This window comes from Loa loa (assembly GCF_000183805.2).
Source record: "Loa loa unplaced genomic scaffold supercont3.1330, whole genome shotgun sequence".
Lineage (NCBI taxonomy): Eukaryota > Metazoa > Nematoda > Chromadorea > Rhabditida > Onchocercidae > Loa > Loa loa.
The window spans coordinates 1-1202 of NW_018109510.1; the positions used below are offsets into that span (position 1 = coordinate 1).

The 1202-nt window shown below is 30.5% G+C and overlaps 1 protein-coding gene across 1 annotated transcript; it reads left to right on the forward strand.

Moving 5' to 3' along the window:
* Positions 1-1035: 1035 nt before the first annotated feature.
* LOAG_14872 (hypothetical protein) lies at positions 1036-1202 on the forward strand (the record flags this gene model as incomplete). Its single annotated transcript, XM_003150365.2, has 1 exon — positions 1036-1202. A coding segment is annotated over one exon (165 nt), but the record flags the coding sequence as incomplete, so codon positions are not given.

The following is a 1202-nucleotide window of genomic DNA, read 5'->3' on the forward strand; positions in this document are numbered from 1 at the left end:
GAGTGAGTTTCTTTCTTGTACCTATTGCAAACGTTTATTACATTTACAGAGTATATTTGAAACTTATGGTATTGCAGTTACATAAGATAATTAATTTCAGCACATATTCTACTGTAGATAGGATTTTGGATTAGGCTGCGAATATATCTTGATGAGAACACGCATTATACGTGCTAGACCAACACTTTATTTTAGATTATTTTGATACAGTATTCGATTGTAGAAGTTTTTTAATCTTACAGTTACTGTCAACTATTTTCCAATCATTAATTTGTGTCAAAAAATTTGTGAGATTCTTTTAGGTCAGGAATTGTTGTTTACACACACAATTTGGTTGATTCAGAATTCGAGGAAAGTAATTCGTTTACTATTGCACCTAATACATTTCACACTATTCATAATATTGGTGAATACACGTATTATCAGACCAAACCACACGATCAATGCACGTATTTCTTCCAAAGACGCCGAATAACAAAGAAGGCACAAAAAGATATCGAAGACATTGAATTCTCGGTTTTAGCGGTAAGTTTTTTCTTATTATTCGAAAATAACGGGAGAATATCGCGGGATTAATACGCTTTGATTTTCATCGTTTTTCTTTATATTTCAACTGTTTCATTTTCCAGGTATCATATAGTCTAATCATGAGGGTTAGTTCATTTAAATTATTTCCTCCTTTGTATTTCATCGCCTTTGTGTTTTTACTTTTATTATACTCATCAAGATCAAATGATAATTTTATTATATTTGACAAAGATAAGGAATAAAATCTTTGGTTGAATATTTTTTAACTATCCTTACAATTTCTTGGTTTTAGAAATGATTTTGCTCAATATGATTTTGAAATTTAACTAATTCAGCAATACCATGTAGTCTTTGATTAATAATTAGTAAATACCTTTCTTATGTGAGCATGTAAAAGAATCATTGCTATGGAAGTAAGTGATAAAATCCAACTCCTGGGAGTTGGATTTTTTCTCAAATATTCTGAAATATTTTTAGTATCCTTGTGGTTTCAAAATTTCCTCAGCGATGTATGATGAATCGATTCCTGGAGTAGTTTACGTGATGAGAAGCGAAACTGAAACGGCGCTAGTGACACCGAATATGATAATTTCTGACACCTTAAAAAATGTTCAAAATGAAAAGTTCTTGAAAAATACCATCTACTCCACATCGTTTCCATATGTTCTTTACAA